The sequence below is a fragment of the Salvelinus sp. IW2-2015 genome, linkage group LG7 (assembly GCF_002910315.2).
Source record: "Salvelinus sp. IW2-2015 linkage group LG7, ASM291031v2, whole genome shotgun sequence".
Taxonomy (NCBI): domain Eukaryota; kingdom Metazoa; phylum Chordata; class Actinopteri; order Salmoniformes; family Salmonidae; genus Salvelinus; species Salvelinus sp. IW2-2015.
The window spans coordinates 6,711,026-6,724,636 of NC_036847.1; the positions used below are offsets into that span (position 1 = coordinate 6,711,026).

Consider the following 13,611-nt stretch of genomic DNA (forward strand, 5'->3'; position numbering starts at 1 on the left):
TTTATTTCATATAGAGACAGAGAAATATCTGAAACTAAATGGGAGTCTGCGCAACGGTCACGGTACAAAGAGAAACACATCATTAGTGGAAATCTGAGGAACCTGTCTGGTGCACGGAAAATCTGTGAAAATCAAGCTTCGAGTCACCTTTCCCAACAAATTAAACAGAACTGCATCAGAACCAATCCTTCAGCCACCTTCACCAACAAATTAAACAGAACTGCATCAGAACCAATCCTTCAGCCACCTTCACCAACAAATTAAACAGAACTGCATCCGTATTGGCATCATTCACCACACCGTAACATTTCAAACCTCATTAATAAGGTATTTGATTTAAAGACTCAAGAGTGCAGATCTTATCTTAACTAACATTCAGAGACGTGACACAGATAGTGGGAAAAAGGGAGAAACTAGAAGGAAACAAAGAGCAAGAGATTTCGACAAGATGTTCCCTGGGGAGAAGAGAGCCTGTCAAGACTGCATCAGTGGCTGTATTGCTCCGTCATTGTCAAAAGCTGCTGAACTTTGTCAGGCCAAAACCATCCAGAAATGACAGGAAACCACTGTGTACAACATCTAGTCCTCTACCTCTCCCTGTTACACACTCATTCGGATAAAAAGAAACCAAATAAAACTGTCTGGCCAGAAAAACTAAAGATTCTGACAGAACTCAAATCAACAGTATGAACAAAAAGGAAGATAGACCCACACACCGTCAATCTATTATGGCCATGGTTCCCCTTCGAGTAATCCAACTCCGACTTCCGAGCAAAAGTAAACAACTCAAAACAGGAACCACATCATCATCATCCACAGAGCAACTTGTCCAATTATCAGGTGTCCCATAAATGTTGGAAACATTTGAAAACAGAAGATCTAGCAGTGGTAAAATAGCTGGGGGGTAAACCTAGACCTACAGTTGAGGCCAAATATATTGTCACTCTTCTAAAATAAGTTGAAATAGAAAAAAAAAGTTTGGTCTCCACACATTGTTATTGGATTTTCCACATTGCAGAACCAGTTACATTTTTTGTAAACTTAAGTTTACAATTTTCATTTAGAAAATAAAGACAAATGGCATGAACAAAATGATTGGCACCCAGGATCTAGTCAAGATGCATTTCAACAAATGCTTCTTGTAGCCATCAATAAGCTCTCTGTACCTTTTCCACTGGCAATTTGGCCCACTCTTCAGCAACAAACTGCTCTTATTCTTCAATGTTTGAGAAGTGCCCTCTCTCACCATAGATGGATCATCACACATGTGATTCAGATCTGGACCCTTCACTGGCTATTAGAACAGTCCAGGGTGCTTTTTATGCGTGCTTGTGGTTGTTGTCCTACTGGAAGATCCACAACCTTCGACAAAGACACTGGGTTGAACATTGCACTCCAAAACACCTTGATAATCTGCAGATTTCCTGATGTCCTGCACACATTCAAGGTCTGCACTACCAGAGGCAGCAAAGCAGCCCTACAGCATTATCAAACCTCCCCCATGGTTGATTGTAGGGTGGGTGTTATTTTCTTTGAATGCTTCATTTGGTTGTTGGGTAACATAGGAAGACCCCACTGCTGGAGACAAAAAAGCCTGTTTGAACTCTTCAAAAACCCACCTAKACAAGCCTAAATCCTGGGGYAAAGGTTCTGTGGACAAATGAATCAAAATCGGAGCTCATTGGCAATACAGATCTGTGTTCACTGACAAATTATTTATTATTTCAATGAAAATAACARCCTCCCTACAATCAAAGATGYGGGAGGTTTGYTAATGCTGTGGGGTTGCTTGAAATTAGAAGATTATCAGGTGTTTTGTAGTCCYGTGTTCAACCCAGTGTCCAAAAAATGTGTCTCCACTGAAGGTTGTGGGTCTTCCAGCAGGACAACAACCCCACCACACACATCAAAAAGCATCCAGGAATGGTTAAGAAGAGATGCTGGACTGTTCTGAAGTGGCCAGCGAAGTCACATCAGAAACCTATTGGCGAGATCTGAAAACCGCAGTTGGTGGACGGCCCCCCTGAAATAGTGAAGAATTATAGAAGTATGCTGCTGAAAACTGGGCCGAATTGTCAGCAGAAAGGTGCAGCAAGCTCATTGATGACAAGATTCMTTAATCTGCAGTTATCTTGGCCAAAGGTTGCCAATCATTTTGTCCARGTCATTGGTCTTTACTTTCTAAATMAAAATMATAAACAAGCTAAATTGGTTCTGKAATGTCYAAAATCCAATGTGTGGTTACTGTTTATTTTTAATTTCAACTTATTTTTTAGAAGAAATAGGGAATTATTTAAGAAAAGTGCAAGTGTGCCAATATATATTTGGCCATAACTGTATTTCAGTCTTTCAGTGATGGTGAAGAGAGAAAAGATGTCAAAGACATTGAAGACTAAACACCAATCAGCACAAAAGGATGACCTAGAAAACCACTGAGAATCTGCATCCGTCTGCTGAAAGCTTGCTCTGGTACAATAGCAACACACAGCAACAGATGGAGAGTTTGCCAAGAGTCTCTGCTCCAGTCGTAGCGTCTCAGACACAAGGTCTGGGAGTCAGACGAGCAGCAGGTGTGGAGCAGGCGTCTCGGGTCAAAAGAGCTGTAATTAAAAAAACATTTTGTACAACCATTCAATAGTTTATTCAGGAGAGACGTGACAAACTAGGGAGAGTCCAATGTGTTTGTACATTGCATTAATGTTTCAATGGACATATGCGGGTGGGGCCAGGAGAGCAATCTGTGTACAACTTCGGAGAGTCAGAGCGAAAAACTGATAAGCCTGACAATGTGTCAACTGCTAGAGCTTGTGTGTGTGTGTGTGGGTGGGTGTAGTCAATGTAGTGTGTGTGCTATTCAAAACTTAGTATGGCTGAGTGTGTATCAGTGTGTCTGTTATGAGCTGGAGGGGGCGTCCTCAAAGCTGATGATGCTGGACTCCTGTCCCGTGGTGTTCTGGGAACCATTAGACCCCCCTGCTGGCGAGGTTCTCTCATGTCCAGAGAGCAGCGGGGTGTCGGCCCGAACCTCGTCCTCATCGTCGTCCTCTTCGTCGTCCATGCTCGGCCAGGCCGACTGGTCCTCCACCTTCTTCAGTCGCTCGTTCAGGGCCTTCAGCGCCAACTGCCTGTAAGACGATCAGACAGAGTCCGTTCTAAAATAAACAGTGTCTGCCCATTACCAAGCAAGGCCGAGCAAATGTTTGCATTACATCATGGCATAGCAGGTGTCTCGGAGTCCCTTTCAAACAGCCACTGATCCTCTCCAGGTGCAGAGCGAGGTGATATGTAGGCCTAACTGCCATCTATGTAACTGAGGACAAATAGTGTATGCATGGCAGCTTGCAAGTGTGTCAGCCACATAATGAAGGTAAACAAATATTGGGCTGTGTGCTGTAATGGATCCCTTTGTGTGTGTTTATTTGGGCCTCTACAGCACTCACCTCCTCCTCTCTGTGTCCTGGGGATCCGCCCCCGGCAGACTGATGGTGATGGAGGAAGGTGCCCCGACGTCGTAACGCTTCACCATCTTCCTGCACACCTTGATCTTCACCAGGGCTGCGTGCACCAGGCCAGCCAGCAGCCCCACCACTGGCTGCACCACTTCAGGGAAGAAGGAGGCAAAGGCAAAGTGGTCTGACATGTCCCCGCGGCCCCGGCTGTGCCTCTGGTAGAAGCGCAGGTAGACCCAGCCTGCCAGGGCGCCAAAGCTGTAGGCCGCCAGTGGGGCGGCATTCTCCAGCAGGCCAGACAGGCGTAGCAGGGCCAGGCAGAGGAGGACCAGCGCCGGGGACGCTTTGAGCCTCACCTGTGGAACCCGCAGCACAGTTGTGTCCCCCATGGTCTGCTTGAGGGCCACCAACACCCCCCCGAGGAAAGCTGGTGCCCCATGGATACGCACAGAAAACAAGTAGTCCAGGTCAAAGGTGGCGACGTACGTGAGCAAGTAGGAGAGGCCCGCCAGGAGGCCTGCAGAGATGTTGACCACGGCAAAAAAGATTAGCAGCTCCAAGGCACCCCACAGAGGCTCCAACAGCCGGCCACAGGCCATGACAGTCCCAACATTGGCCACCAATCCCCACACATGCTGCTCCACCACGGCATGGGTCACCAGGGTCCAGATCCAGAAGTTAGGGGGGAAGAGGTAGCCAGGCGTCACACCCAGGGCGTATGGAGTGTCAACTGCCCATGAGAGCAGATACAGAAGTAGCACTATGGCACTTATGGACTTCACCACAACGCTAGTGTTGGTTAATGCACCCAAGTGCTGTCGTGCAACTGGCAGATAGCGATTCATTGTGTCGTTTGTCAGTCTCGCGCAAGGGCCGATCAGTAAGTTTGTATGACCTGCAGCTGCTCACGTGTTGGCCGTTAATCAGCAGTGCCAAGAAGAACAAACGTAATCTGTTGATACAGACAACATCCACTCTCGACAGTGATGCTTCATAGGGGAAAGAATCTGACTGATCAATGCTAATGGAAGGTTTAAATTAACCTTTAATGGTATTGCTGTTCAAAAACACTTGATGGGGAAACTTCCCTACCTCGCTATAACCCTTTATAGTTGCCGAACTGAAGCGACCTTACTAGTGTGATTAGATATTAAGAGTAGGTAACTGGGCTAATTTACTAAGCTAACAGATGTAGCAACCTGTGAATTACTCTCAATTGACACCAAACGGTGTCATACTCGAAGCTTACATACATCACAAATATTAAATAGCTACTGTACTTTAGAAATCATACCAAGAACTTCAACCAGCTAGCTAGCTGGCTAAATGAATATGTCTGCATTAGCTTGCTGGCTAGCAAGCACTGGAATAAGTAGCTAATAAGCTAAGTTAGCTAGCTTGTTATTGCTAAATTACTATTAAATGGCTAGGGAAAGGTCTGACAGTTTGTTACGATGTTTTATATCCACCATTCGAATTCATAAGACGACCAGTCAACATTTGATTAATGGGTTTGAGTTGTATAACTCCAAAAACGATAACAATTAGCACCAGCGCCTCTTGTTTTCCTCCGCCCAGGATTCACCGCTAGTTAGCTACAGTAGCTCGAGTTTTTCCTGTAACGTTAGTTAGCAGTAGCTACAGGCCTTCAAAACAATGTTGTCGAGGTGATCAAAAATCGGAGATTCACGCGAAATTCATTAAGTCTTCACAATGTCAGAGAGCCTATTCGGTTACGTCAACGTTATTCCGATATAAAATCACAGATTACTGGCAATCCAYCATTTCACACACTGACCAAAAAACTGAGCCTTGGGCTCACCGTCACCGTCACCAACACACGAAGCGTCAAGTCACGCCAGCGTGGTGCACTGGAGCACTATGGGAAACAGTTTTTTTTTTTGTGACTTCATTATGGTGGGCCGCAAATAAATATTATTGGTGCATGCCAACACCTACTGTATTGACTGTGTATCAGCCTACTATCATGTAGTATGAATTCATTACACTATGTCAAAAAATTGCRCTACCAACTAACCCTACACCCATTAACCTCATCACTATTCCACTACTTTGGCCCCATTTGATCCTACACCAGGCAAACAGCCTAGGAGGATGGGACACTATCGTTTAAATCACCTCGTAACTCTTCTACAGTAAACTCTCGTACACCCAAGTACTTCTCTCCAGCTGCCACCACAACATCTATCCTCTGTGATTTTCATTCCATTCCTGCGGTACAGTTGATCACCATGGCCATGAATGCCCCCCAAAAAACCTACTGAAGCACATGCTATTCCTACCTTTCTACTGATTTCAGAGGGGTTGGGTTAAATGCGGAAGACACATTTCAGTTGGACAACTGACTCGGTATCCCCCTTTCCCTTTTATTGGCCTCGTCCCACTCACAGGTCGTCCCACTCACAGATCCTCTTAGGATCCCTCCCCCTGAACCCATCTTCCTCTACTACTCTCTTCCCTGCCTCAGCATACTACACCTTCTGTACTACTCTGATGCTGGCAACCTCAACCTGCCTTTCTCTCCCTGGACACCTCTGATCTCCAGCACCATGGGTACCCCTACAGTTAAACATACAACGTTTTCCACAGATACTACACATTCCTATGTCTCAAGTCCTCCTGCACACTTCTCACATCTAGGATTCTCCCTCCTGCACACTGTTGCCACATGACCATAAGCTTGACACCTAAAACACCATAATCGATTCGGGACAAAAGCTCTCTCGGGATAACTGACAAATCCTAACTTGACTTTAGACTCTGCATCAAAACTCAATAGTACAGACAGTGTCTTCTCTGTTTCACCACGCTCTCCACCGGGTCTGCGTCGCACCAAACGTTGGGCGTCACAGACACCGGGAATCTTCAACTTCAGTTGACCCTCCTCAACACTTAACGCCACTCCAGTTATCACTCCTTTCCACAGTGCCCTGCTCCGGAGAGGAAAGCAAAACACAGTTATTGTCCTCAGGCATGCGGTGCGGAGCGCACGCTACCTCTGAATGGCAGAAATGCAAAAAAACGACACGATTCCACTTCAAGTCACTTTCACGACCCAACATTCCCCAACCGCTTTTCTCCACCCAACCTGACACCACATATGGATCAGCCAGAAGGCAAGGATCCATTCTCTCCCAAAATCTCACTCCCACTGGGCCAAAATCATCTTTATCACCATCTGAATGAGGCTCAAACTCAGCGGTCCGCACCTGCCACCGCAGTTAATTCATCCTCACTCTCATCATGTTCAATTTCTTTCTGCAGCACTCGATATTTACTCTTCATGTGTTCCACTTTCTTCTTTTTTTCTCTGGTCGACCTCTATGGGTTCCCCTGACTCCATCTCCAAGTCTGACAACCATTCCGGCGTACCCGCCATCTTGTTCCACTCGCCAGATACCTGTTCACCCTCATTTAGCTCCACATGGTAGGGCAGCCTATAGATGGGTTAGCTGACAAGCAGAAGTCTGTGAGATGTGATTTTGGATGGCCAGATAGCTACCAACAATGACAAGAAACTGCCATGTGGGGAAATGGGAATCATGATTTTAGGTGTTTTGACTGATTTCATGTCAATGCTAATATAGTTCAAATGCAGTAGCTAGCTAACCAACAGCTGTAATGATGTGTTTGAGAGACAAGTGCTCATTGTGCAAATGTATGCGTTTCCAATTAACATTGGAAACAAAATATTGTTTACATGTTGCCAACCCAGTTTGTTTTGCACCATAGTTTGTTGCTAAACAACCAATCCGTCTATGGGCCATGGATAGCTTTTTTACTTGGATTATGATCTAGGCTAGGCTGCTCTTCAGAGACTAGATTTATTTCAAATTTAGCACCATTTCGTGTCAACCCCCCATCCCCCATAGCAGTCAAGGGATGCTCTAGTCTAGGTGCCTGCCTGTCAGTCTCCAGCTCTTTATGCATAGCCTAATTCCCAACATTTATTTGCTTTGAGGATTCTCCTGCAATCTGTTTCTTGTGATAGGCCAATCCTTATTATCTTGTGTGTTTACATCATCCCTGGTCCATCTCTCCGCCCATCTGGAATACTTACCTCAAATATCATCACGATGTTGTTTTTTTTACCAGAGATCTTATTACATTTTAGGGATTCTATATGGAATTCTATAGATTTTTACTGGACTGGCTACAAATGGAGTGTTAGCTGTCTGAGTAGTGAGAAGCTAATCTGACTACTAAAACGTAAATGTATTCAAACTGACATGTTTGGAGATGGACAGCAGCACACTACCCTGTATTCCACTGCTGGCTTGCCTTTGAAGCTAAGCAGCATTGGTTGTGGTCAGTCCCTGGATGGGAGACCAGATGCTACTGGAAGTGGTGTTGGAGGCCCAGTTAGAGGCACTCTTTCCTCTGGTCTAAAAACAGAACTCAATGCCCCAGGACAGTGATTGGGGACCTTGCTCGGTGTATGCAGTCTTTTGGATGGGACGTTAAACAGGTGTCCTGACTCTCTGTGGTCACTAAAGATCCCATGGTACTTATTGTAAGAGTAGGGGTGTAAAACCTGGTGTCCTGGCTAAATTATAATCTGGCCCTCAAGGCCACATAACCATCCCCAGCTTCCATCTGGCTCAATCATCCCTCCTCTCCCCTGTAACTATTCCCCAGGTAACTTACCTGGTAAAATAAGGTTTAAAAAAAATGTGCGTGTTGAACACGCATTGATTAAAGAGACAGAAATGACTGGGATAACTGCGTACACATTCATTTTATTCAGTAATTAATTGCCATAAAAAATATTACACTAAAGAATTCACATTTCTCAGGTGTATAAAAAAAAAGACAAAACTCTCTGCCAGCAGAACTCTATGAGAATCAAACATCACAGATAGAGAGAGCACAGCAAAATCTGATCTGAAATCAAACCAAGATAACGTGAATAGCTCACTGGCAGGAAATGCAGTGGATAATGGTTGGCTACCAAAAAAAAAAAAAAAAACATTTGAGGGACCTTTGACTGGCAAAGAACAATGGTGCGTTTGCACGTTGTCCTCTGAAGACAGGCATACAAATGGACACACCCGCAAACAACAACAACAAAAAATTGTAAAGTAAGCAGAGTTATAATGCGCTTGTCCACTTAGTGATAAAAACACGAGACAAAGGCTGTTTTATCGAGACCCAGATGAGACATGCTTGGATCTGGGATGCCTCAGTGGAACTTTCCTTATGGAGAACAAGAGCCACAACACTGGATGCAATTGTACTGCTCGGATAGTGTTTCAAATGTCAATGTCAGCATTTTGGAATATTGATGCATCTCTGAATAACAGTTCTGCTTTTACAGAATAAAAAGACAAAACCACTGGTACTGTGAGATTAAATTGAGAGCGTGCGATGGTGGTGAGGGAGACAATTTGCATGAACCAAATCCCTGTGAACGCTCGACTTATGTAAAGGGTTGGTTTATGTAAAAGACCAAGGTTAGGCAACCCAAACAGAGTCTTCAATTTAAAACACACAAATATCCARGCATCTTGGTCATGTAAGAGGACCCATACTGGGACAGAAAACCATGGCAGTGTGACAGTCCCAGATCTCTGCCTGCATCTCCCATTCCCAAGCCGTTACAACTTTACATTATAGATCAGACGGCAACACAGAGCTACAACACCAAAGAGCGGTAAACACGTCAAGTGACATCCAGTCCACCGAGGCCAAGCTTCCTGGAAAAAGCAGACATCATGGAATTCCTTTTTACAATGTTAAGATACGTAAAAGCACTTGTTCCCAGATACAACTGAACAGAATCTGCTTGCATAGCTGATGATGAAAATCTAAGGCTTCTAAGTAATTTAAGATATCACTGGCGAAGTCGATGTACAGAACTTCAGTTTCATAGTCAAAACATGTAAACATTATCAACTTGAAGGCTGGCAGACAGCTCATTTTACCAACGCTGATGTAAACACTAAAAGCACGCACCAGACAACTATAAATTAATTCTACATACAAAACAGTAAACCTGTCTTRGTGTAAAGAGAACAGTTTTGATCGAACGTGTTTGTTTCAACTTTTTTTAATGCATTGTCATCRAGGCTGACAGCTATTCTCAATTTTGCCCTCTTCTTCTGATTTTAGGTCATGTCATCTGATGGATATGACTCTGGACAGGTCTCTAGACRAAATGCTCAGTCCCCTCCAAAAGTTAAGCGAAAGAGTTACTTATGTTCAGATAGTGCTTGAGAATCTGTGTGCGAGATAAGATATTAGTGTGCGATTAAACATTTGCGTTTTTAATCAAAGTAAATGAACTTGAAATGCCATTCAAAACAATTTTATTTACAAAAGACCTTAAAGCCATCCATTGTTACATGTCCATTCACAAACGATGTACTGTACAGGCTTTGCTAACCATGCTAGCACATACTTAGACTTCCTGTCATTGTGCCAACGCTAGTTAGCATTGGCTCGCAAAAACTACCTCTAACTTCCCGAAGTATCCCTTTTAACTAAATGGAATTTACTGGACAGTCAGTTGGTGGCTGACTGAATCGATTTATAAATAAATACTGAAATTCAAGTAGAAAGCTATGAAAAAGATCGGTTGGTAAAACAACTGAAAACATTGAAAACTGAGGGAACTAGCTTTCATTTGCCATTAGAATATATAGATTCAAATGAACATCTGGATGATATGAACAAACACACTGGGTGACATTTTCTCTCTGCTAATGAGTGGTTTGACCGCCCGTGACTGGTTGGTCCTGAAACTCACACACACTGAGTCAGATGTCTAATATCACATTTCTCAAGTCATGGAACACAATAATTGACGTGTTCCAGTAAATTAACATAAAAAAAATCCCCTTACAAACAAAAACAAACATTTAAAATAAGAATGAATAAATATGCACGGTCATAAATACATTAATTTGGTAAATTCAAACATTGAAAAAAGAAAAGTACATTAAGTATGGTATGAATGAAAAGAAGTCTGATGATACTAGGGTATCGTAATAAATGCAAGAATTGGAGTTTAAAGCTCTTGCTGAAGAGACTCAAGGCTAGGGACTTGGTGGAGGTGGTGGGCTGGCCTTCCCTCTTCCCAAAGTGGGTTGGATTGAGACAGTAAGTCTATGTAAGTAATGAGAGGGGCAGTAACAGTCAGAAGTAACGAAAATGAAAGTGCTGTTTAAACAGAACCAGGTCTCACACACCTGACACCCCCCCCCTTTACAATGAGCTCACAACAAAGTATGTAATGTCATTCTGTGACCAAATTCGAAAGACACCCTCTTCTTTAGGCCAATAGCAGTTGGTGACATTCGGTCGCTTCAGAGAATGATCCTCCTGCTTTAAGTTTTTTTGGCACAGCTATTTTTGAATTTGCTCAAATTATTTTGGTTTGACAATGACCTCTTGAACCCTGTTTGTTTTTCAGTTGAAATCACGTATGCCAGAGATGAGCCAAAGGAACAGAAAACAAGCGTTCAAGCTATCCACCGAGACAGAGCGAGCCATTATGAGACAAGTTCACTACTCTAGAACACTTAGGTACCCAATGCAGAAACAGACAGGGAAGGAGACACACACAAAGGGGTCACAGGTCATATTTGCATCACTTAGAAAAGCTACAGTAAGACTATGGGTGAGATCCAGGTCCTAGGACCGTCCGTCTCGCTGTTTCTCTACTCCCACTAGGTAACATTCAGAGACCGAGGCAAGGCATTTTTAATTCACCGTCCCTTTGGACAGTTGGCGCTTCGCAAGAGCACAGTTTTCACATCATCACCTATGGACAGGCAATCAATTAGAAAAATGGAGAAGATGACATAAAACGTGGAAATCAGATCTTCCCAAAAGTGATGCCTGTCCCAAAGATCTGCGTTAAAGGCGTAAATAAGCGTACATTCTTTGAGTTGAAGGTTCTTACTTTGAAATTTTCACCCAACAAAGAGCCTAACTGTTTCTTTGACTTCAGTCTCGACTAGTCCATTTTCAGATTATCATCCAATTTCTCCAAAAAACTCAACACTTCTGTCCTGGCAGTTAATTCAAGAGCAAATCAAATTGATTTTGAAAACAGTTTTAGAGTAGGACTACCACATAAAATAATATTCAGTAGCAAATAATGACAATCAAGAACAATATCATCTAACAGATATTTTGTGCCAGACCATAATTACTACCAACTATGTCTCTCAATTTGATTTATTAACTCTAGGCTATTGTCAGTTAGTTATTAACCTAGTCTATCATCAACTGTTGGAAAAATGCAAAAAAAAGTTATAGAAGACAACCAAGCGAATTAGTCAGTCTTCTGAACAAACAGTACACCCTGGTGGCGATTCAGGGTCACTGCAGGTTCAAACCCAGCCGTCGCTTCAGCGATTTGAATAAGGACAGGACAGAACATTTTGGAAGCCCCAAGTCCGTTTCCTTTTCATCTACGTTCTCTCTGGCGCTCAGTTCTTCTATTTTCTTCTTTTTAAATGAGATATTCAGCATAAGGATTTGTTGCTTTGTCCAGTTTGTGTTATATTCCAATACAGACTCGTTTTCTGAACGGCGTGCATGTTGCACTTGGGATGGGGAAAAGGGCTAGTAGAGGTGGATGGGGCTTGATTGTCCCTTCCTCTCCAGATCTCCTAGCACCAACAACCCACTAACTGTCCCCTACAACCCACATGCCTCTTCCCTACGGTTGGAGGCTCTCATTGTCCAGTCACCTCAATGACATCATCGTCATCGCTGTCTGAGCTACTACCAGCGTTCTCTGCCGAGCCGTGGGCGTCAGAGCGACCCAGCCCCGCCCCCATCAGGCCAGAGGAGGGGAAGTGGGAGAGGAAGCTGGAGCCAGCGGGGCCTGGGGTGGCGGCCGGGAGCCCCCCAGGGAGCAGCGAGCTAGGGTACATGCCCACGGACTGGCCGTAGGACATGGGGAAATCTGGGGGCAGCATGCCAGCCATACCAGCACCCAGCATGAAGGGAGCCAGGGAGGCCGAGTCAGAGGCAGCCGAGGAGGAGCTGGTTGTGGTGGAGGAGGAAGACCTGGAGGAGGAGCTAGTTAGGGTGCCGTCCCCCAGGCCGAAGGTGTCAGAGGTCATGGGGAACATGAGACAGGGGTCACCCATCTGGCTGTGGGGCTGGAAGTAGGGCGAGCCAGCCCCCATGAAAAGGGGTTGCTCAATGGAACCCAGCATGGCCGGGTTGAGGCCCATGGGCGGGAGGCCGTAACCCCCGGTAAAGGGAAAGCCCCGGGGGGGCAACGGGGCCGAGGTGCGCTTGCCGGTGGCCAGCTGCTTGTTGTTGGCCCATTCGTCCGCAGACGGGGTGGAGGCTTTGCGCTTGGTGCCCATCAGGTCCAGGGCGGCCGTGGAGTCTGTGTTGGGCTGGGCCGCGGTCTCTCCCCAGGGCTTGGCATGGCTGGTCATGCTGCTGCCATTGGTGCTCTCTGCCAGCGCCGTCTCCAAGGATCCTGCAGACGGAGCCTTGGGGGCCTGCTGCTGCTGGATCTTGTTTCCGGCTGCAGCTGTGTACCTCTGGAGCTCGCTCAGGATCTCGGGGCTGTCAGGGGAGAGCGGGCGAGTCACACAGCCGCTGGTGCTGTTCGTCGAGTCCTCCAATGCCTTCTGGGTGTCTGAGGGAGGGGAGGGAAGACAGACGGGTCAGATACTGKTCTCTGGTCTAGATTAACAGAAACCATCAGCACTCAAAAACAGATCCATATGGACCAAATGGGTAYAATTTATACTGACTAAGAGTTGAGTTGGGATCGTTACTTTTGGGTGCAACGGCTGAGTTCTCCTCCCCAGCCTTGAGCTTGCTTGCAGCACGGATCGCAAAGATCCTCCCGTCACAGGTTCTGATGTAGGTCCCTTTAGTTCCTCTGATGACGTGGATGCTCTCTCCTGCACTGATCCTGGCCTTGACATCAGTTGAACGGTTGGTTCCTGGTATCACGATATCTGTGGTGGTGACGATCTTCTGGACGAAGACGCCTGCCTTCTGCAGGTAGTTGACGGGAAAGCCCGAGCCGGAGTCGGAGTCCGCCGTGGAGGCGGAGGCATGAGACGCCTGGCGAGGCAACATGGGAATTGGAGTTGACTGAACGGGGCGGATGCTGGCCACGGGCTTCTCATCTTGGCGAGGGGGTGGGCGCCTGAAG

The 13,611-nt window shown here is 45.5% G+C and overlaps 2 protein-coding genes across 4 annotated transcripts in view; both read right to left on the reverse strand.

Annotated features, from left to right (window-relative positions):
• Positions 1–2,718: 2,718 nt before the first annotated feature.
• Positions 2,719–4,815, reverse strand: tmem115 (transmembrane protein 115). Its single transcript, XM_023990797.2, has 2 exons — positions 3,441–4,815; positions 2,719–3,125 (listed from the first exon to the last, which is right to left on the reverse strand). Exons 1-2 carry the CDS (start codon positions 4,292–4,294, stop codon positions 2,894–2,896), a joined length of 1,086 nt encoding a protein of 361 aa, XP_023846565.1. The 5' UTR covers positions 4,295–4,815; the 3' UTR covers positions 2,719–2,893.
• Positions 4,816–8,189: 3,374 nt separating this feature from the next.
• LOC111966287 (helicase ARIP4) overlaps positions 8,190–13,611 on the reverse strand; it is a 59,162-nt gene continuing 53,740 nt past the window's right edge. For all 3 annotated transcript variants that reach the window (XM_070444395.1, XM_023990800.2, XM_070444396.1), the window contains 2 exons: positions 13,226–13,605; positions 8,190–13,083 (listed from right to left, as the gene is read on the reverse strand). In XM_070444395.1, coding sequence (XP_070300496.1) covers positions 12,158–13,083; positions 13,226–13,605 — 1,306 coding nt within the window. In that variant the 3' untranslated portion in view covers positions 8,190–12,157. The remainder of the gene's footprint in view (positions 13,084–13,225; positions 13,606–13,611) is intronic.